Below are 20,944 nucleotides of genomic sequence, written 5' to 3'. Positions count from 1 at the left end.
AAGCAGCTTTGGTATACCAGGTGAAATGCTGGCTGTTTCAAAACGGACATGAAAAGTTGGAGACAGAATAGTTTGATGTTAGGGGACAGGGCATTCACCATGGTGTGGTCTCCTACTTTGTTTAACGTTGTGCTTGACTATTCACAAATGGCGTTAGCACAGCAGAAAAAAACAGGGACTTATAGGTGAGAAATGTATGCGATTTGGGAGTGTGCAGATGCAGGTTTGTTGACGAGGTCTTTGGTCAAGGCCATTGTTATTGGCCGTCTTTAGGCAGAGGCTGGAAATCTCAGCCTCAAGTTTTCCTAACTGATTTCTAGTTAGAAACGACTTTTCTATAGGAGAATCATGAGTGAAGGTAGTAAATAAGGTTGTATAGGACTCGTGTACAAAGGCAATAATATCCATAATGCAGAGGGCTGAGGTCAAGACGAATATTGCTTTGAGGGCTGGTGTTTGATGGGCAATGGAAACCACTTGGGAAATGAGACGTCTTGAGTGGAAAGTGGTAATCTAGGCAGGAGCGCTATCGGCTACTGTATGAATCTGAGATCTGGACTCGTATAAACTTCCCGCTTTTGAGCACAGGTGTTTGAAATCAACGCTAGGAATTTGTTGCGAGTCGGGATAAGCAATGCAGAAGTTCGGAAGGGAACACTGCAGGAAAGTGCTGCCGATGAGGGAAAAACCGGTGGAATGTGTGCAGGACGCGGGATGGCTTATTACCAAGACGGGCATTAGAATAGTCTACATGAGTGGCGAGCAACAGGAAGAGACGACCTAACCAGCAGGCCTCGGAGGTCGTCCTGAGCAGCTGTGGTATCTGGCAGAGGGTGCAAAGTGTTTGTGAGATATGGTGGCATCAACGGATTTTGCCACGATCACATCTCGATGTGCAAGCGGGTGGTTATATGCAGCCTATTGCATTGTTGCCAACATTTAAAAACTGCATTCATAAGAACCATTATGTCCACAATACAGGTTTTTTTTAGGTTGAATCGCATAAATATAAATGTCGTTAAACCCGCACCAATTTGTAAGGATTGTCACCTAAACAGAACGTGCCAATTCGTTACTGGTACAGCACAACGGTGTGTTGGAGAATAAATCCACAATATTTACAATCTGAGTACGACATTCTACCAGTAATTACAACTAACATCAGATGAGAGCCAGATATGTGGAGAAATCCTCCTGTTTCGTTCCTTCAACAGCAGGATAGATGTGATGGCGTCACTTGTGAGCCCCTCACATTGCATATGTTGGTTACAGCGCACAATACTCCACGCGACTGAATGCTTTGCCTGCACACGAGAAAGTGGCTTCGACAACACTACCACCTTGACTTCCAGTGGTGTTTTGCGATCCGTGTTCCGAGCAGTTCTCGAAAAAAAAACATTTCTGCGCAAAAAAAATGAAACGACCATTTCTCATGTCATGTGATATTTAATTTCACGGCTTGCGTTACAAGCAGGTGGAGAAGGTCTCTTGCACATTATTAACTCATTCCCATTGTTACAGTAACAAACACGCATCGTCAATACCGCGCGAGAGGGGATTAGTAGGTTTATGTAAGCAGTACAAAATAACTTAAGTGGAACGGGTGTGGTGGTGTGAACAAAACAAGTTAAGGGTGAGAGGGATGGTGGGTGGGAGTGATGAGCGGCGCAAATCAGCAACGACTTGAGAACAATCCACAGGCTTTGGAGGAGACGCTCGGTGCCCGTGTCGCTTAACCGTGCGGCCGCGTGCGCTGAACAGGGCCTACGCAAAGGCCACGAATAAATAGAACGGTGGCGGCCGGAGGGGGGGTGGGAGCCGCGAGCTACGCGCAGCAGACGGAGCGACGCCGGTTCAGCGTTGCACGAGAGGCGATGAACAAAAAAAAAAGGTTGAACCCAACTTGCTGAGCGTGCTCTTGGCATCTTTGGTTGAATGTTCTTCCTTTTATGAACGTTATCTTTTGTCTTCATGTATTTCAAGTTTCGTAGCACTGGTTACAGGAGAGACGGCGGCAGATAATCGAAAGCGTACTGGAACGGGCAAAGTGAAACCTTAATCCGACTACAAAATGTTGCACAACTGCAACTGGCCAATGTACTTTAACTGCCATTCAAGTGCACAACATTTGAAACACTTGACCGTATCTACATGTTTCTGTCCAAAGGTACATTTTACATACAGTACATACATAACGTACAGAATATACACTTCTTATACAACCTGTTCACTCTATCGTCACCGTGTGCTGTGCCCCAAAAATGTGTACCCAGCGAAAAGTAACACTTGTGATGCTACAAGGACGACGTTCCTGCTCAGCCCACATCCCGCAAGGTGGGGGGGAGGGGGCGCAGGGGAGGGCACCGGACTGGTTTGTACCATTCTATGATATTTAAATCCCCGAAAAGGTGACGGGGACACTCTGCAAGTGATCATTTCTCTGCGGCAAGGACCCCTAGGTGCATTTGTGCGATACGACCCTCTTCCGAAGTCACCGCCGACTTTACCTTCTTCTTACCAACGAAATTCGAGCAAAACGCCCAAATAGTTCCTGAAAAGGCCTCGGTCGCAACTGTTAGCGGCGCCTGTAGGAAGCGTGCGCTGGCTTCATGCTGCTGGAAGCGACGCGCGTCGCGCTAGTCCCGCCGTGTGCTATGCGACACGACATGCTACACGACGCTGCTGCACCCCGCTATGGGGGACAGAGAAATATTGACCTACACGAGGAACAAAAAAATATATATTTTTAAAGTGACACGAGCATAAAATTTAACAAATCGTGGACACTCGACGTGTCCCATCGTGTGTGTGTGTGTGTGACGTCCCGCTTGAGGAATTTAAAGGGCTTTAGCGAGGGTGGATTAACGTGTCTCCCCGCACCGCTGCGTTGGCAGCTCTGCGCCGGCGGCGAATGTATGTATGTATGTAGGTGGCTCAGTTTCGCGTGGTCACAGCTCGACTCGATCAAAACCCCAACTCTTCAGAAGGGGCCCTTTGCTCGCTTCCCCTTCGCCGGCTCGTTTACATCAGAAGCACGGGCACCAATTAACACGTAGCCTAGCATTCAATATACATCAGTCACCTTTAATTACTCATTTTTTTCATATAACTATTATTATGTACATGTCATCACAGTAACAGATGGCTGTCAGGTCCTTGTAAGCTCAGGCGGCGGAGTGACACGTGGGTAAAAAAAAAAACCTAAGAATCCTATTACAATTTGCGACGAGGAGGAAGAGGAGTGGCTGTCGGTCTGTGCTCCGTCGTCTCTCAAGAGGCAGCCCCCCCGCCCCCCCCCCCGTGGGTTGGGGGAGCAGGGATTAATTTCTCACCGAACACATTCCGGGCCAGCTGCTGATGGACTTGGGAGTAGGCACGTCAGTAGGAGCCACAACCGTAGCGAAACGTGTAGCTGGATGCTGCGTGCTAGGTGTGTGTAAATATTTTCCGGGGCAGCCGATCCGTACCATACAGACCCAGCTGAAATTTAGCCCCCCCCGCCCCTGCCCCCCCCCTCTCACACGGACGGGAGCGCTGTGGCCGAGGGGGCGGTTGTCACTGGAGCCGCGGCGGCCGGCGGGGCCGCGACGGTGCACACCGCCGGGGTTCCACCGCCCGGTGTGGACGGCTGAGCACCACCGCCGACACTCGGCACGCTCACAATCTGGCTCTGGATTTGCTGCAGCTGCTCAGGGCTCGCCAGGCTCTTGAGCAGGCGGTTCTCCTGCTCCAGCTGGCTGTTCTTCTCGATGAGCTCCTTGATCTGCTCCTTGAGGACCTCCACCTCCTCCCGCACGGCATACATCAGGTGGGATTTCACCAGGTCCTGTGTGGCACAACGGGGGGGGGGGGGGCAGCAATCAGTTAAAACTATCAAAATAAACTTTTTATTTTACCAGGTAAGGCTCGCAGCTCTTTTTCAGGAGCAACCTCGACACAAACGATAGCTCAACGAAGTGGTTTATCAAGTGTAAATTTAAAGCAGCCAAATACTCTTAAACGCATGTTGATTCTAAATGTGGAGGGAAACACTGGAGAAAAATTGACACGACCACGGGAAGAGAGACATGCAAACTCCAAAAATACAGGCATCACAGAGTAGGGATCGAACCCACGACATGTATACCAGGTGAAGGTAGTTAACATCTTAAGATCGCACCCACACTCTTAAAGACACTCCGTGGACGCGCCCCTGCCAACCTTTTTTCTCACTCGACTCCACCCGTCCCAACCCGTCAAGATAAAATCTCAACTTGTACTGCTTTAAATGACATGCCGAGCAAAAAAAAAATCTGACATCAGATATTTTCAAACACCGTTCAATGTCGCTATAAGTTGTCAGGAGCGAGCTGTGCACATCAATGAATTGTTGTACTATGCTCAAACATAAATGCTCTCCACGTTCAACAATCCACACTGACCAGCGCGGTGAAGTATGGTTAAATAACCCCGACGGCTCGCACGGCATGGGGAGAACCTCGTCCAGCAGCGGACTGCCAATTGGGCTGTATGTGTACGTACGATCAGAATCAGATTTATTTATACTGGAGCAATTCGATAAGCTATACAACTAATTATGACAGAAGTTCAGTAGTTTTGCCACTACTGGACACCTGTACGAGCTTCGTCAATAAACCTAACTCGCTTCCCCCGGCGAAACGCTGCAGCAGAATTTTGGAACCATGAATTTTGGAACCATGTAACTTAGCAAAATCTTAGTTTTGATATGTGGATAATTAGAATGGATTCATTGACAACCTAGACACTTCAAATGATAATCACACAATTAACTGTTATTGGTCACAGACAAACTACAGGTGGTACCCACAAGGGATACATCTGGTCTGGACTCATGGACTATCAATCCCACACTTCCCGTGAGCGGTTAAGCTCGGCTATGGCTACCACGAATGCACAATCCACTCGAGCCGCAGGAATTACGCCGCTAATCCACGACACAGCAAGCTTAATGGCTTGTCATCTTGACAAAGGCCATCATCATCATCAGCGTAGTGTTTCAACATCCGGAGCACGTCTCTCCGGAGGGACACGGTGTGCCGCGGTGGCGAGATGTTAACTCCCTCGCCTGGTATGCAGGAGGTCGTCGGTTTAATCCTGGCCCTGACGCCTTCTGTATATTTGGCGTTTGCATGTATCTCTCTCTCCACGTGGTAACGAGAATTTTTCAACGGGTCCTCCGGTTTTTCCCTCCACATTTATAATCAACAGGCGTTTAGAGTATTCGGCTGCTATAAATTTCCACGTGATAAGCCACTTTGTCGAGCTATCATTTGTGATGGCCAGGTCGCTTCTGAAAAAGAGCGAAATATGCTCAGTGGGTATTAGATCTGGTATTTTTTTAAAAACGTTTTAGCTTTAGCTGCTGATGCCCTGTTTGTGCACAGTGCCCCACGCGTGAGGCTCGACCAACGTGGCACAGGTGCCCGCATTCACACGGCGCTTCCATACCAACAGACACCACAAGGTGTTGTGCGAGGCTTATCCCTGGCACACACCTGTGATGAGACGTACCATTACAAGTATGAATATGGTACATTTTGGACTTGTACTCGCACACCACTGTCGGTGCAGTCGCTTATTGCTTTCTTTACCCATCGCTAGAATTGGTTTTACTCGTCCAAGCAATTGGGGATATGCGTACGCTCGAGAGAGTTGTACGTGGCGGGGCACAACATGCGCAGATCATGCGCAAGCCTTTCCTCCCACTAACATGCTAGTGCCCCCATCGAAAAGCGACTTTCGGCTCATTATGTTAGTACAGAGAGAGTGAAAAGGCAGAGCAACATTTCAGTCTCGTTACATCGATCAAATAAAAAAAACGTATGTGCTATGAATCAGGGTCATTGCCCGAAACATCGCCGAATGTTTTGTTATTTTTCAGGCAGCATTGTTAACGAGCGTCTTGTTTTTTTAGTAAAGTCACTTTACCGAATAGAACCAAAGAGTATGGATCCTTGTAGTCACGAAAGCTTCAAATCTAGTCTTGTTTTTTGTTAATTGTGCACCACTGCCAATAGCGCATCATCACATCAATTTGTTTGGATCAAATTAAATTAAATCGGGCACATTTGGTATTCGAGTCATGTTTTCATACACTGCTGCTGCTGTGTTTCACAGACGGTCGATCTACAGTATTTTCACCGCAAGAGGCGACGTTTGATCCCAATCGAGTATATCTCGCGGGTACATTTTTCCAATTTGGCAAATTTGGACCACAAGAGCCAGCACACAATGCGCGACTCTTTTCGAGTGATGTCACGGCCACTCTCAAGCAGACGACGCGTACACACCCGCAGTATTAACACGACCGTCTCTGATACACACACACACACACAGTATTTGTACTTGGAATAAAATACGTCTCCGCCAATGTGCTACATACTAATATTTACACACACACACACACGACACCTTGCGGGTAGCAGATAGCATTGGGCGTATCCGTTGTATTGAATCTCCTCTATGCTCTCCCACGTCTACGCTCCCCCGCCTTCACCAACCAGCGCTGCTGACCAGCTCGGCGACGTTTGGCCCAACAATCCGTGTGTGACTTGCACGGTGTCGGAGGAAGATCCCCTAAACCAGCAGTTGTGGTTTCGAGAGGGCTGGACCACTCTCCACTTGCCAACTAAACATCGGAGGACTCCGCTCCTCGGCCTTTATAGGCAGAACAAAAATAGCCAACGCCCCCACCCACCAATGGGGAAGCGAACATGGCTCGTGACGTCACCAAAGCTTTCTGCTTCTCGTGGCAATGGTGACATCACCGGGGAAACCCCCCCCCCGGCCACCCCCTTACCCCTCCCCTCACTGGCCCCTCCCCCCTCTCAGTCACTAGCACCACCCCCTTCCCCCTAGCCCCACCCCTCTCCCCCCCTAGCCCCACCCCTCTCCCCCCCTAGCCCCACCCCTCTTCCCCCCCTAGCCCCACCCTCCTCTCTACCCAGCGGCCCTCTCCTGCCAGACCCGACAGCTCACACAGCATTACATAACAACAGTGGGCCCCCTTGCACGCCTTGTAAACGCAAATTAAAGTGGGTGATCTCATACGCGAAGTGGCAGATGGACTTCAGTTCTAAATGAACATACGTTATAGTATCGAGCAACGCCGCCGCCGCCACAACAATCGTCCGCCTGGCACCCGGATACGAGCTCATCTTAACGCTCCATCTCTCCGCTGTTCGCGCTCTCGGCGGCACGCCGTTCCATTTATTGGCTGGTCACTCCGGTTATTAGTCTTAACGCTCCGGCCGTCGTGACTCGATGACGCGTCCTGCCTAAACCCACTTACTTTCCTTAACGGTCTCGAAGATGTATGTCATTAGCCTCTCATGCGTTCCCTACGCCACGGAAATTGCAAGCATGCATCTCCGCATAGGCACGTGTATTAATTTAAAAGACCATGTTACAGTACTATGTAGGGAGGCGCGGTGAAGTATGGTGAAACAACATCCACCACCCGCACGGGGGTGGGGAGGACATCATCCAGCAGTGGATTGGCAGACGGGTTGTGCGGACACATAGATATACGATTCGGAGTCGCCCTTAGGGTACACGGAATGCGGCGGATTGGGGCAAACGCCCCGAGCCCCGCACTTTGGGGGGGGGGGGGGCGGATCCCCCCCACCCCCCAAAGGAAGGGGTCCACACAATTGGGTTTGCCCGGGGTCCCGCACCCACCCCCTATGGATGGCCCTAATAAGATTACATACCAGCGTATCTATATAAATCATCTATCTACGCATGCACACATAACAGACATCTGCTACAATTATGCGTATACTATTAAAATGCATTACGTACGCTTCCTTAACGATAACGGATTATGATAGTGCTCGTATGCAGTACTCCGCATGGGATGGGATGCATCCCGTCGCTGTACAATACCGCGCTTGCGTAGTGAGTCCAACCGAGTCGCAGACGTTATTTTGGGAGCAACACTTTTATTCGCACTAACGCCAACACAACATAATGTAATCTACACACGGGTGTTGAACGCCCATCTAACCATGCTACGGCAGAACTAGACACGGTCCCCGCTATCCCGGTCCGGACCACGAGCTGGGTCCCGGACCGCATGGCTAGAGGCTTCTTCAACCCAACGTGGATCTTCGTCACCAACAATCGGAAGAACCCTGAGTCCCACACGGGGGCCCCCGTTATATCGGCCCGGGCTGGGGCTGGCTCTGCCTCCCACCCCGCCCACCTTCTCGATCTCTCTGGCCCTTTCCCGAAGGCTCCCGAGAGCTCTTCTATACCACGTGACCACCCAGCGGCCCCCCCCATCCACCGGTGGCCCCCCCTCCAATATCATCCGGTCACGTGTCGGCAGGTCAACCGGCGTATCATGCCCCAACGTAACCCTGGCTGGCTGACACTCTCTCTCGCTCCCTCACCTGGAGCCCGCACCGCACACTGTACGTGGTGCCTCTACGCTAACCAGCGCTCACCCAAGCCCCGCTCGGGCCAGTAACCGGTCTGCACATAATGACAACATTATCCGCCGTGGCCTCGCAGGCCCGGCACCACACAGTGACAGTCACAGTCACTACACATGCTCCCAGTATTGTATACAAGCAGCTTACACACGTGCAACATTGACAAATACAGTGGAGGAATACTGTTCAGTTGCATTGCATACACTTGCAAGTAAGAATGCAAACACGTGCACATTGCAAACACAACGCATACTATTCAACTTAATTATTTACATTTAAATGCGTTAATTTTTATGTATTACGTTTGTAGGGGGTAATGGACGCCGGGTGTGATCCCAATTGGGTCATTTACGGGGTCATGCTTAGAATCTGGACCGTGGCCGACTCTTCAAAAAGTACGTCATGGGATCTTTAACGTGCGTGCTGTCAAGCAGACGGCGCTCAATTTTGTTGGCGAATACATCCGCAGTATTAACCAGGGCGGCCGCTGGATTCGAACCAGGAACTAAATTGAAATATAATCCGAACAATTTTTCATTTTACCACGTGTAAGGCCCCACTGAGCTACCCATCTCTTTTGCAGAAGCGACCTGGCCACAAATGATAGCTCAAAGACGTGGCTTATCACGTGGAAATGTACAGGAGCCAAATACTCTGAACGTGTGGTGATTCTAAATGTGGAGGGAAAAACCGGAGGACCCGTTGAAAAATCCACACGACCACGGAGAGAGAGACACGCAAACTCCAAATATACAGGTGTCGGGGTAGGGATCGAACCCACGACTCCCTGTATACCAGGTGAGGTAGTTAACATCTCGCCACCAAGGCGCCTCGTTGCAGAACCTTTGCAACAAGAGGCGAACATGCTGCCCCAAGGCAGTGCCATCGCCCCATATTCATTTACATTCAAGCAAACGGATTACCACATGCAGGTAAAGACAATGTACACTGTAGATGTAATTGCGATTGTGCGGCGTGTGTGTACATCTGGTGCGGAGTGTAAACATCGGCACTAGCGAGACAAAGGCGGCCAGGAGTGGTACTGGCCATACCACTCACTCATGGTGCTCGCTGATAGCACTTGTCCCAAACGCCTGTCCCCAGGCTAAACAGGGGTTATTTGTCTTTGCAGGATATATGCGTGAGGGTATATGTGAGTGTGGCTATCTATGCCTTTGTGTGCGTAACTCTGCGTATATGCTTCTGTGGGTATATATATATGAGCATGTGAATGAGAGCGTATGAGTGCGGCTATATATCATCGTGGGCATATATGTGCGTGCGTGTGCATGCATGAGTGCGTGCGGCCGTACACGTCCATATATGTTGGCATGAGAGTACGCGCGTACGTGCGGATTTGTACGTGCGTGCGTACGTGTGTGGCAACGCATGTGCAATGGGAGTGTGCGCGTGCGCGTACGCGCGCTGTGCGTGTCGTGATTTAGACTCACCATGGCTTGCTCGATTTTGTTGTCAATGGCAACCACGCTCGCACCGGAGGCACTGCAACGCAAAGGAAATCACCGCGGTGAGATTGGCGCTCCGTCGCCTCGCATCGTTCTCGCCGCGTCGCTCGCCTCAGCTCTCTCGCGACCGCCTCCTCCTCCTCCTCTATTCCTGCCACCGTAGTCGTGTTATTATTATATAAGATTACGACTATCGCTATCATCACTACCGCCGCCGCCGCCGCCGCCGCCGCTGCTCTTTGATACGAGTGTACAATTAAAATAAACAACGGAGGAGCCAAGGACGACGGTAAGGCAGGGCGAGACGGCTGGCGAACGCAACGCTCTCACACAGCACACCCCGGCCAACAACAAAGGCTTTCGATCAGCTCCTGCAAGAGCGGGGGGGGGGGGGTGACGTCACCACCAGCAGCAGCAGGCGGAGCACAGCGGCAGCGGGAGCAGGAGGTGCCAGGGGTCATCATCACGAGAGAAAAAAACAAACCAGTAGCAGCAACAGGAACATCCACGGCAGCAGGAACAGCACAGAACCAACATGAACATCAGTCAGCAGCAACTACATGCGCAGCAGCAGCAATATCAGAAACAGCAGGGGGTCAATGAACAGCAGCAGCAGCAGTAGATGACGATGTTGGTGATCAGCAGCAGCAGCAAACACAGCAGGCATAGAAACAATTAGTAGCAGCAGCAGTAGAAGAACCATCAACATCGGCAGGAGCAGAAACCATACAGAGTTAAGCATCAGTAGTTGTATAAATAGCAGCAATAACAGACCCAGGATTATCAAACAACAGCAGAAAAACAGGACTAAAAAAAAGAGGCATCAGTGTTGTCGCAGAAATATCAGCAAGGGCAGCAGAGTAGCAGGAACGGCACCTAAAGCAGGAGCATAAATAACAAGGTCAGTAGCAGCAGACATAGCGGCAGGAACCTAACCAAGAGATCCGGCATCGGCATCAGCAGCAAACACAGCGGAAGCAGCAGCAATAACGAGCAACGGCAGTGACGGAGCAGCAGTGGGATAGAATGTCACTGCCCGACAAGACGAGAGCGGGCCTCGTATCGGTTGGCTTACAAGAGAAGCCATTGTGCTTATTAGAGGTGAATGCCACGCGGACTGGGACGGGTGACAAGAAGGGCCGATGGACGAAACCGGTGACAGAATGGCAGCTAAAGGCAAGAAGGCGGCCGTGAGGACGACCACCCCACAAGGGTGGGTGGTAATTAGATCAGCTCAGGTGCAGCAGCGAGATGGATTGTGGCGTCGCGTGACCGCGAGTGAATGTGAATAGATAGCACGATCGCGATGCATGCGTATGCCCATATGTACGCGAACACGTACATACGTGTGTGCCCGAGAGGACGTACAGCATTTGTTGACGTGCATGTATATTACGGAGCTATGCAATCAGTTCGCGCACAAGAGGCCGACTGGCACCGTAGGCCCGGCGAAAGACGCTGGCGGTACAGAAAGGCCTTCATCCAGCAGTTGATAGCCCATGGCTCACGTATGCATGTTGAACTTCTTTCGCACCGTACGCAGCCAACCGTGCTATTCACGACGACGACAATGATGATGATAACGATGACGAATGTGCACGTGCGTGCCTTCGTCCAACAGTGCAGGAGACGGTGGCTCAGGATGACAGACACGTGTCGTGGCAGCTTTTAGAGAAGTGAAATCGATGGGCCCCGGCCGGCATGGCCCCGTTCATTGCTCTACGCTGCACACGACAGCACAAAGCAACAGCCCCGATGGGGTAGAGTGTGGCGGGGGGGGCTGTATCCATCACGACAGCGCACCACGGCTGTGGTGGTGGCCGCCGCAGGCATTTTTGGTATTCGGCAATCGGTAACGCAAAACGCTGGGTGGTGGCGGCGGTTAATTGGCGGCATTGGCACACGCACAATAGCCTCGCGTTGCCGGCGGCGCGATAGCAGACGGCCGTAAGCAGCAGCAGACACCGACAGCACGGCAACACGGCAGAACACAAACAGTGACAGCCAAGGCTCACAACAATGGATAGAGCCGACAGCGTGCACAGCAGCAACAACCGTTACACACCATAATGGACAACGGCAGTAAGAGAGACAGCAGAAATATCCAGGATATATACAGCAATCCAGGAGTGAAGACAGAACGAACAGTCACAGCCAGGATGAACGTTGTTCAGAGACAATAGAAACAGCCAGGACACACAACAATGGACACTGACAGCAGACACTAACAATAGCTGCTATACACAACAATGGACAATGACAGCAAACAATAACAATAGCCGGTAGATACAGCAATGGACACAAACAGCAGGAAGTAACAATAGCCGGTATATACAGTAATGGACACCAACAGCAGACAATAGGTGCAATACACAGAAATAAAATACACAGCAGACAACAGCAAATGACACAAACAGCACACATTAACAATACACACACAGCAAACAGCAACGGTTCCCACAGCAAACGACACAGCAGACAATAGATCACAACAGCAGTCACACGCGCGCAGGGCAGGGGACAGCAGCAACACGGCGAACAGCAAAACACGCCGAACGCGGTCACAACAACAACAGACAACAGCAGCGCCAGCAAAACAGTGGCAAGCACCGGCGAAGGACAGCAGCAGCCGACGACGCTGCTGCTGCTGCTGATGATGATGATGATAGCCGAGCCCCGGGGAACAGTCGCGCGACAGTGCCGCCACCAGCAGCAGCAGCAGCGGCCTGCACGGCATTTGACCGAGCCGAGGAGGGGTCGACACGGACGGAGCGGGGTTGGAGTTGGGTGGACTGCGCTTACGTCGGCGGCGGCTGCGGCGAGGGGAGAGGGGGGTCACTGCGGGCGAGCAAGAGCGCGGGCGAGGATGCCAGCCAGCTCTAACTAGCCCGCGGCACGCCACAACACATCGGCACCCGCTCGATCGCTCGATCGAGATCTTCCCCCCCCCCCCTCCGCGTGCGATCTCGCTCACTGCCTCGTCATTTCAAAGCACGGGCGGGTCCGTAAGAGTTGTGCGCGACGGGGAGGAGAGGGGCGTGCGTGCGCGTGTGCGTGGGACGGGATGCACGACAGGGTGTGTGTGTGTGAGAGAGAGAGATGTGGTTGGTGGTGTGCGTGAGTCAATGTTGTACAAGACGGTGTGTGTGTGTGAGAGAGGTGTGTGTGTGTGTGTAAGAGAGAGGTGTGTGTGTGTGTAAGAGAGAGGGGTGTGTGTATGTGTAAGAGAGAGGGGTGTATGTGTAAGAGAGAGGTGTGTGTGTGTAAGAGAGAGAGGTGTGTGTGTGTGTGTAAGAGAGGTGTGTGTGTAAGAGAGAGGTGTGTGTGTGTGTAAGAGAGAGAGGTGTGTGTGTGTAAGAGAGGTGTGTGTGTAAGAGAGGTGTGTGTGTAAGAGAGGTGTGTGTGTAAGAGAGAGGTGTGTGTGTGTAAGAGAGAGGTGTGTGTGTGTAAGAGAGAGGTGTGTGTGTAAGAGAGGTGTGTGTGTAAGAGAGAGGTGTGTGTGTAAGAGAGGTGTGTGTGTAAGAGAGGTGTGTGTGTAAGAGAGAGGTGTGTGTGTGTAAGAGAGAGAGGTGTGTGTGTGTGTGTGTAAGAGAGAGAGGTGTGTGTGTGTAAGAGAGAGAGATGTGTGTGTAAGAGAGGTGTGTGTGTAAGAGAGAGAGGTGTGTGTGTGTAAGAGAGAGAGGTGTGTGTGTAAGAGAGAGGTGTGTGTGTGTAAGAGAGAGAGGTGTGTGTGTAAGAGAGAGGTGTGTGTGTAAGAGAGAGAGGTGTGTGTGTGTAAGAGAGAGAGAGGTGTGTGTGTAAGAGAGAGAGAGGTGTGTGTGTGTAAGAGAGAGAGAGAGAGAGGTGTGTGTGTGTGTAAGAGAGAGAGAGAGAGATGTGTGTGTAAGAGAGAGAGGTGTGTGTGTGTAAGAGAGAGAGGTGTGTGTGTAAGAGAGAGAGGTGTGTGTGTGTGTGTGTAAGAGAGAGAGAGGTGTGTGTGTAAGAGAGAGGTGTGTGTGTGTGTAAGAGAGAGATGTGTGTGTGTAAGAGAGAGAGGTGTGTGTGTGTAAGAGAGAGGTGTGTGTGTGTGCAAGAGAGGTGTGTGTGTGTGTGTAAGAGAGAGGTGTGTGTGTGTAAGAGAGAGGTGTGTGTAAGAGAGAGGTGTGTGTGTGTGTAAGAGAGAGAGGTGTGTGTGTGTGTGTAAGAGAGAAGTGTGTGTGTGTGTAAGAGAGAGGTGTGTGTGTGTAAGAGAGGTGTGTGTGTGTGTAAGAGAGGTGTGTGTGTGTGTAAGAGAGGTTTTAAGAACTTCTTATATAATATATATATACCTCTCTTATTATTTTTTTAAGTGTTGTGTAAGAGAGAGGTGTGTGTGTGTGTAAGAGAGAGAGGTCTCTCTCTTATAGAGATTACTGTTTAAGATATATTTTGTTAAATTTTTATATAACTCTTGGTGTGTGTGTGAGAGAGAGGTGTGTGTGTGTAAGAGAGAGTGTGTGTGTGTAAGAGGTGTGTGTGTGTGCGACTGCGAGCGTGGGTGTGCGTGAGACGCGGCTGACACAAGCAGCTCGCGACCCCCCCCTCCCCCCGGGCCCTCCCCCTGCCTTGGGAGCCAGGAACCGGTTCAAGCCGGTTCTCACGGGGCTGTGCGTGACGTCAGGGCCCCCCCCCCCGCCAGGAGGAATAAAACGATCGGCGCGGTTCGTGATGCCGCAGCACCACCGACTGCCTCTCGCTGCTGCTGCTGCTGCCCTCCCTCTCCACTGCCCTCTCTCTGCTGCCCCCTCTCTCCGCTGCCCTCTCTCTCTGCCGCCCTCTCTCCGCTGCTGCCCTCTCTCTCCGCTGCTGCTGCCCTCTCTCTCCGCTGCTGCCCTCTCTCTCCGCTGCTGCTGCCCTCTCTCTCCGCTGCCCCCTCTCTCTCCGCTGCTGCCCTCTCTCTGCTGCCCTTGTTGGTTCTCATGGCGAGCCGCGTTTGCCGCTGCGGACGTGGGCTTGTGTGGGAGTAACGTGAGGGAGGGGGGGTGGGAGTAACGTGAGGGAGGGGGGGTGGGAGTAACGTGAGGGAGGGGGGGTGGGAGTAACGTGAGGGGGGGGAGTAACGTGAGGGGGGGGGGAGTAACGTGAGGGGGGGGGGCGGGGGGATTTTCAGGCACCCCGCGGTGTGTAGATCAGGTGCCAGGTGCGTAGATCAGGTGCGCGAGTGATTGCTTTGGGAGAGGCAGAACGGGGCTATTCATTCACCACAGGCAGCGTCACGGCAAGGATGCCCCCCCCCGCTCCCACCCCGATTGGGGCACAATAACTTGGGTACCCCCCCCCCCCCCTAGCCTGGAGTTACCGACACCACAGGCTGGAGGAGAACCCCAGTCACAGCACTGTGTGGCCACAGGGTATGGTCAACCGGTAGAAGGGCCTTACTATTTACCTCCCACCAATACCACCCCCACACCCCCCCAAACTGATTCTATGGATTGTGGTGACGATTCAAGATTCGATGCGTTATGGTAAGCGCCACATATTGACATTAGAAAAAAAAGATGAATCGTTTAGAACCCTGCTGCTTTCGCGCATTTATCGTCAGCTTAAGAATCAATTTTAATCAAGGAGACAGCGCACGCATTGTGCACATCCAGTCCGAGAGCCTCACGTGGAGTACTACAGGGTACCTTACCATAGTCATAGTACTACCATGGTAGAACATAGCGACCTTGGTACCATCAGTACTCTGGTACGAATAGCCATAATGCAGATTTAGCCGATCTAACCCACAAAACCTGTATTGTGGATATTGGTCGTGAAAGCCTACGTGTTAAACAGGTACTAATACCGACCGTCAGGGAAGCGTACCAAGGTCAAAGTTCAACACTTGGAGCACCAAACCACAGAGACAAGAGATACGCCGGTAATGATACCACAGCACTCTCGGGCATGGTCATCACGGTCATGATGTGGGTGAAGGACAGGCGGATTATAAGAGGCATGTTGTGCCGTGGAGCAATGCGCGACCATTAATGTTGTTATTGTCGATTATATTTGGCTTGTTTCGCTGCTCCCCGAACCGTCTGTCCTGGCGCGGGACCAGCTCGCTGAAATATTAATGACGACCGGAGACGGAGGCTGTTCCGACAATACAACCGGGGTGCCCAAATGCACACACTCGCACACATCCTACACAACCGGTATCCTTACACCAAACCGGGTCTCTCTACACACACACACTCAGGGGGTCCCCGACACACACGGTCCGTACACACACATGCACACTCAACACAACCGAGGTCATTACACCCAAAACAACTGGGGTTCCCTACAACAAGTGAGGTCCCTAGGGTGAAGGGGTGGCGAGGGGACAGGAGTTGAGAGGCCACTCGTTCTCCCAGAACAGGTCCGATCTCCGCGTGGGGGAAATCCGCCACCGTTCTCGTTACGATTCACTCCCGCGGCCAGGCACGTAGCGATGCGAGTGCCCATTTAAACAGCTTCCTCTTCCACGCAAGACAAGTGCATTGCAGAGCATCGATTATTTTCCCCATTCGCATTCATGTCGTCTATCACGGGCACACACACACACACGTCACCCAGGGGCGCAGCCACTTAAGACACATTGGCTCTCGCAACGGTGTGCAGTAAAATAAGGAAAAATAAGAGGCACTCCTTTTGAACGCAACCGCGGAGTCGTGCGGGTTCGTCACGCCTGCGGTCGGAAGCGACGGATTGTCGCGGCCGAACGGCGACTCGGGGCGGTGTACGAACCTCGGCAAGGAGAACAGCAGGTTCCGACGCGGAGCTTCGCGCGGGTCTTCCACTGACGTTGACTCGCACCCGACTGGGACTTTGCGAGTCTGGGTTCATCAAAAGCTCGACGCAGATGCGCCCTTGGCTCTAGCTCTTCCACGTGTGGGGGACGGTCGGTGGCCGGGTTTTGAGCGAGGTACGCACGGGAGGGGAGGAAGAAAAAAATGCTCACACCTATCTAATGGGAGTCGCCACCGTACTATTTATACGCGCTAATAAGGCGCGCTTGTGTCAGCTCTTGCGAAACGTTTGTCAAATTTGGACACCGTGCACTCCACGTTACGGTGGGCGGGTGGGCGTCACCCCGCTTGCGGCACAGCCCCGGAGGGGGGGTTGGTGGAGCCCGTGGGCCCACACTCCTCTCGGCCGCTACCGGAGAGTGCGTGGGCAGTGGACAGCGGTGCAACGTTTCCGATCCGCCAGCACTTTGGAGGCAAGTTGTTTTGCTCTGTCACACAAAGGCCGTCGAGTTGTGCGGCGAGTCTCCCAGCCTGCCGGGGCTGCATGATGACCAGGCAGCAGAGCAAGTGGGATCCTCCATTGCGTACATGCACATTTTGAAGTGCGTTGTCTTCGCCGCGCGCGTAGGTTTTCCGCCAGGCACTTTGGTTTCTCACCACAGGCGAAATACAAAAGTAATTGGACCAAACATTCCAATTGATTCAGTGAGGCTGTAACAGATAAAAGTGGACAGCGTGGCTCGTGACTGCAAGGCCACGAGGTCACACCAGGGTCAGGGCGTGAATCGGCCGTGGTGTCGTTACGTCGTTAACCCCACGCGTGATAACCACGGCATCCGTCGCACGTGTGAAACGGCCGCCACGGATGCGGGTTGGCGCGCGCCAGATTTCTATTCAAGGCACGACAAACACCGTGGAGCTGTAAACCACGAAGCCGCGTGTCCACTGGCGGGCGGGCGGGCTGCGGGTGAGAGCGGCGATCAGCGACGAGCTGCATTTTACAGAGAAACAACGCGGGTTAACACAAACCTGCCAGATCCCTGGGTGAATTAAATTAAGTGCCACCGTTTGCAAGACCACCGCCAATTGGGATATTTTACTCCATTTTTCCAGGCGGCGTAAACCTCATTACATCTTATCGCGATATCTACGCTTACGTGTTTTTGCAAAACGGCCGTAAAAAAAGCGTAACAATTTCATTACGAACTCCCAACGACCCCACTCTCCCCCCTCCTCTAATCCCTCTCTCCCCACGGATCAATCGCCTGCATGGGGAAGAGCTGGCAGCAAACCTTGGCATCGGATCACCCCCTCCCCCCCCCCCTGTAAAATGTAATTAGTTTTTTGACTAATTGCAAAAAAATAAATCGGCTTAAAATAAATCAGACCAAAAATGTTTATATAAAAAATTAAGCAGGGAAACGTGTAGATTTCAAGCTACCTCTTATGTATCACCCTTCTTTCCTCCAGCCTACCCACACCGGCTTTAAGCTCACTAAACAGCCACAAAACACCAGCAAGCTTGCAAGAGACACGCGTGCAACGCTCGCCATCGCGTCTTAGCCCCCCCTTGCCAGGCACCCGCCCTCGCCAGATGAGTTAGCCAGTGGTTAACCAGCTAGCCTGGCATACAGCTACCCAACCAGACAGCGAGACATCCAGCCAACCAGACAGGCTGCCAGGCAGAAAGCCAAACAGTCACTCACAAACTGTCGCATCCAATAGGCCTTCCACCAATGAGCACCTGAGTGTGTAGTTCATGAGGGGTCCTGCACAGTGGCTCAGCCAAGCCGTGTGGAAGGAGCCCCCCCCACCCCCCCCCCCCCCCGGAGGTGCCAGGTGTCTAGATTATCTCCCTCGAAAGCCCCAGGCCGCAAACATCGAAGACCCCCGGCTCAATGAGATATCCAATCCCTTGACATGGAGTGGGCGTGGGAATATAGCAGGTGGGGGAGGGGGGGGGAAGCAGCGACCTCGAAAATTTTAGATGGGGGTGAGGCGGGGAGGCGTGGCAGGGATTCAAGCCATTATCTTGTACCTTCAGAGCAGCCTTCATGGACGCTCTGGGATACCCAACATAGGCCCCCAACCGCCACGCCCATGGCCATTAAGCCGGCCACCACGCGTTCCCACACCTGGCTACGGGGGGCCCTCTTTAATGGGGCTAGCGGGGTCCAGCAGTGGCTCCGTCACGCTGGGCTGGGCTCATGAGAGAGAAAGCCCTCGACCCATCGCTCTGGGAGTGGGGCGGAGAGGGGAGGTTTGGGAATCAGCCAGGCAAATCGGGAGGATTGGGCGGGCCGCCAGGTGGGCTCAGCTGTGGCGCATTGGGTCAGGAGAGAGAGGGTTGAGCAGTCAAAAGAAACAAACTCGACCGGGATGGATCCCCCAAAGCGGCAAGCGCTTTCGCAACAAAACACAAGATGCGTCCCCACCCCCAACCCCCCTACCCAGGCCGACTTTTAAACACAACACAGAGAAATATATTTTTTAAACAAGCCACGCATTTTGTTAAGTTCATTCCTGACAACAGCCTAACTTAGAGCACCAAGCGGAGCGCCCACGGCCCCGTCAGATAAAAAAAATCAACTTCCGGGGAACGAAGCAAACTCGCACGGTCCACAAACGTCCCCGGACCCACCTTCGCCACTGACATCGCGCCTCCTGCAAATCGGGCTCGCGTTTAACGGCGCTAGGGCCCGAATGGCAATGGGTGGGGGTTGTGGGGGGGACGCGGAGGGGGATGGCGCAAGTGAGAGGGAAAGGCCGTTGCAGGGATTAGCGGCGCTGTGTAATATTATTGAGTACAATTTTTGGCACCCACACTTAAATAATAATAATAAAAAATAAATTATTGAATAAACGCCACACAAAGAAAACGTGCTATGCGGGTGCATTCATTTCATTCACGTTTGTAAGGTAAGTTCTCAAATTAAAACACCAACAAACAAGTTCCAGTCAATGAATGCAGGACGAGTGTCGCAGGGTTGCAAGTGGACTATCCGTCAAAGTGTAACTGTGTAAACACACATTTTGATTTAAAGCTTTCGTGACTGCAGTAATTCACATTCTTAGCTCTTTCGGTAAAGTCACGTTGAAGGGAAACAATAAAATAATAAAATATATATAAAACAATACAAAAAATTCTCACGACGTTTCGACCATAACACAAACGGTCGTCATCAGGTGTGTCGGTTTGCATAAATTTATTTATTTTTAAAGGTGTATTTATTTATTTATAATTTTAAAAATACGTCAGCGCCACGCGCAGCGATTTGGCAGTATATTTAGCTACACGTGACCATGCTTCTGGCATAGCTTGCTGAAGGGTGTGAGAACCGGGACCGGAGAACACCTGGAGTGTGTTCTCTCCACCACCCGTGCCCTCCCCCCACACGAGGCACAAAAGTGGAGACACAGGCGAATGACCTTATGATGTCACGAGGTCACGGCTGCGTGCGTGCTGCACATTCCAGGGAAGTGACAATGCCCGCTTGCTTTCGGTTTGCCCTGAATCGCTTCTATTTATAGCCGGCAAACATTAACAGCAGCTTTCGCTTCTGCTTTTGTATTTTTCTCAAAGTGGGGAAAATACATCCTCGTGCTCCTCAAAAACAAAACAACAAAAATGTCGGCTAAAGTTTCAGACCGAGGATGCGGGTGTTTTTTTTTTGGCAACGATGACGATGGGGCAAGGCTGCCTTTTAGAAGTCCGCGTTCATCAACACGCACACGGCCTTGCTAGCGCGCCGGCTCTCCGGAGCATGGCGGAGAGCGAGCGAGCGGGCGGGCTTTTGGACATCGTCGCTTTGGAGACCTTTACCGGAAGAGTGACCATCAGGGCCACTTCGGCCGCATTTTCCTTTCGCATTTTTTTTTTATCAGGCGTGAAAAATCAAAACGGCGAGTGGAGGGGGGAGAGGGTGGCGGGGGGTCATCCCGCGAGCTTGCATGGCGTGAAAGCTCAGGGACTCGCGCGCGCGATGGGACCGTGCGAGTGCGAGGCCGCTCACGCACCGTTGCTGTCATTTAAAACTAAACTATCTGGCGGCGGCGGCGGTGACGCCGCGTTGGCGGTAGTGCACGAGCACAATCGACAAATCATCGTCATAGTTATTATTATTCGCTAGTCGATTGTAAAACGTTTCCACGTGCAAAACAAGCACGGCTGATGAACGGAGGAGTTAAGGCGCGCGCGCGTGTGCGTGTGTGTGTGCTGGTCGTTACCCCGGCCACCCCCTCCCAGCGGTGCTGACCATGGTCACGACTCTGGGATTGCCATTCG

The 20,944-nt window shown here is 52.2% G+C and overlaps 1 protein-coding gene across 2 annotated transcripts in view; it reads right to left on the bottom strand.

Moving 5' to 3' along the window:
* Positions 1-1,426: 1,426 nt before the first annotated feature.
* The window catches only part of LOC116952458 (uncharacterized), a 103,522-nt gene continuing 84,004 nt past the window's right edge, over positions 1,427-20,944 (bottom strand). For both annotated transcript variants that reach the window (XM_032971822.2, XM_032971823.2), the window contains 2 exons: positions 9,911-9,962; positions 1,427-3,826 (listed from right to left, as the gene is read on the bottom strand). In XM_032971822.2, coding sequence (XP_032827713.2) covers positions 3,518-3,826; positions 9,911-9,962 — 361 coding nt within the window. In that variant the 3' untranslated portion in view covers positions 1,427-3,517. The remainder of the gene's footprint in view (positions 3,827-9,910; positions 9,963-20,944) is intronic.

Source organism: Petromyzon marinus, chromosome 47, assembly GCF_048934315.1.
Source record: "Petromyzon marinus isolate PM22_M1 ecotype Great Lakes invasive population chromosome 47, UKy_Petmar_22M1.pri1.0, whole genome shotgun sequence".
Lineage (NCBI taxonomy): Eukaryota > Metazoa > Chordata > Hyperoartia > Petromyzontiformes > Petromyzontidae > Petromyzon > Petromyzon marinus.
The sequence above is the reverse complement of the archived record's forward strand: the minus strand, read 5'-3'. Positions and strand labels throughout refer to the sequence as shown.